This window comes from Natrix helvetica (assembly GCF_964273705.1).
Source record: "Natrix helvetica genome assembly, chromosome: Z".
Taxonomy (NCBI): Eukaryota; Metazoa; Chordata; class Lepidosauria; order Squamata; family Natricidae; genus Natrix; species Natrix helvetica.
This window is the reverse complement of record NC_138554.1, coordinates 33368486-33371000: the sequence shown is the minus strand read 5'-3', so window position 1 is coordinate 33371000 and position 2515 is coordinate 33368486. Positions and strand designations below refer to the sequence as shown.

At 35.8% G+C, this 2515-nt stretch overlaps 1 protein-coding gene across 1 annotated transcript; it reads right to left on the bottom strand.

Annotated features, from left to right (window-relative positions):
- Window positions 1–1176: 1176 nt before the first annotated feature.
- Window positions 1177–2133, bottom strand: LOC309401480 (olfactory receptor 6F1-like; the record flags this gene model as incomplete). Its single annotated transcript, XM_081970542.1, has 1 exon — window positions 1177–2133. One exon carries the CDS (start codon window positions 2131–2133, stop codon window positions 1177–1179), a length of 957 nt encoding a protein of 318 aa, XP_081826668.1.
- Window positions 2134–2515: the final 382 nt, after the last annotated feature.

Here is a 2515-nt window from a genome sequence, read left to right as displayed (position 1 = left end):
TATGATCTTGGGGGTGTGCATGCCTAGTCTTGGATGTTGGGGCATTGGGGTTGTTGATAGTTGGTTGTTGGATATTGTGGTTGTAGGGATGTGAACCATGGATCTTGTGTTTAATCCAGTTGGCGCAGTAGTCAATTTATACATCAGTCTCTCCACAATCCAGATGTCTTTTGAGCTCAGTGAGGAGCTCACGGGAGCATGCATGTTGTAAAATGGATAGGTCGGGCCACAAATGCAGTTTATTATGATTAGTGTGATTTCTGGCAAGTGTGCTTATTGAGTGGATGAATTTGTGTTTACTGGTCTCACTATTGCAAATGACTTCCAGAAGAATGGAGCCATCGTGCCATCGTTGGATTCACAGAAAATAAAAATGAGTGTTTTTGATTTAAAACTAATGTTTTGCCTAAATGGGGGAAAGGGCAAATGTTCTTATGGGAATTGGCAATTAATATCTGGAGTACCTAAAATCCTGATAGAGGACAATCTCATATGATTACCATCTAAATAACTTCAATTGCTTGTTTCCATTTTGGAATCCATTTTGGAATCTCTGAGTGCACATATTTCTCTTTGAAGATTCATACCATGTTCTTGAAATGCCAATCATATCTACTGGAATATCAGAGAGTTCCGTTTTGTCTCATCTTATTTTCATAAGATAATCTGAGGGGAGGACATGACAGATCAGAATATGCAGTTTTGCTCATGTTAAAGAAATGGTGGAGACACTAGTAGAGACACTAGTACACCTGGAAAGGACCATCAGTGGGACAAATGTTGTTCCATTGTTTAAAACAATGATAGCAGAAATCCTTGTAACATCTTGTGGATGCTAAATGAATTACATCTCAGATAAACAGCATTTAGAGTGTTGGGGTAGGTTTTGTCCTGAACCATTTATTTAATATATGTGAACAGTTAAGAAATAAACAAAGGAATCTGATACTCAAAAGAAAAGAATAATCAATTTTTCTATTTTCACATGGTTTTCATGGGACTAAAACATATTTTAATGTCAGACGTTGAGAGGGAAAAAAATGTTAACATGTACTCTTCCAGAAATGAAATAGAAGTAATGTTGATTGATTCTGGTAATCCTGCCAACTGCAGGAATTCAAATTTAAAATTTATGGTATAACATTTCTGCTTTAATTATTTTTAAGTCTTTGACAATCAACCTACATTTTGCCTATCTCTGTGAAATGAATTCCTCAAAATATCTCTGACTTCTCTATTTCTTAATGTATAGATGAAAGGATTCAGCAGTGGGACCACAATAAGATTGAAGATGCTTACTACCTTGGTTTTTTCTAAAGAGGTCTGTTTAGAAGGTTTGACAAAGAGGAATATGGTGGAGCCATACCAAATGATCACGACAGCAAGGTGGGAAGAACATGTGGAAAAAGCTTTCTGTCGACCTTTAGTGGAAGGAATGCGTAGGATTGTGGAAATAATGTACATATAGGAAAGAAGGGTCATCATACAGGAACCTACAATGACAAAAATAGCTATGAAAAAAGCTGTTATCTCAATAAACCAAGTATCTGTACAAGAGAGTATGATCCACGAATCAAGATTACAATAGAAATTATTGATCACATTGGGCCCACAGAAGGACAGTGTTGTAACCAGATAGGCAGGTATACAAATAACAAGGAAAGCCCCTAGCCAACAACCACAGGCCAACTTACAAGACAGGTTGATAGTCATGATAGTGCTGTAATGCAAAGGATAACATATAGCCAAATATCTATCATAAGCCATAGTAGCTATCAGAAAATGTTCAGTACATCCAAAAGAAAAAATGAAATACATCTGTAAAACACAGCCAGACAAAGAGATACTTCTGTTACTCCCCAGAAAAATTGCAAGGATCTTGGGGATAGAGGCTGTTGTGTACCATATTTCCAGGAAAGAAAGGTTGCAAAGGAAGAAATACATAGGTATATGGAGATGTTGATATGTTATTATGAGAAGCATGATGGAGAGATTCCCTAAGATGGTGAGGATGTACATGGTAAAAAAGAGGATGAAGATGAAGAATTGAAAACGTGGTGAGCCTGGGAAACCAAGAAGAATGAATTCTGTCACTCTTGTGCTATTTAGCTGTCCTTGGTTGAGCAATTCCATGTGTCTTCTTTAGCCTGTAAAGGAGAACTCATAACATCAATACACAGAATATCTCAGTGGAGTCTATATCTATTAATGTTGCACGGTAGCATTCCCAATATTTTATTTCTTTTATAATATTACATTGTAGTTTCATCTTAAATTTTCAGTCTTTTAATATGTCATGATCTACATTAGTGACTTTTATACCTTTATGAATAGATGGCAAAATAATTCCTAGCAGTAAAACCAGTAAAACTGGTGTTAAGTAGTGTTAAGTTAAAGCATAGAATCAAAATCATGTGAATATTAGTACGACTTTATAAAATCTTAGTAAGACAACACGTGGAATACTGCATCACCTTATAAAAAATATGTTGAGACTTTGGAAAAACTGCAGGGA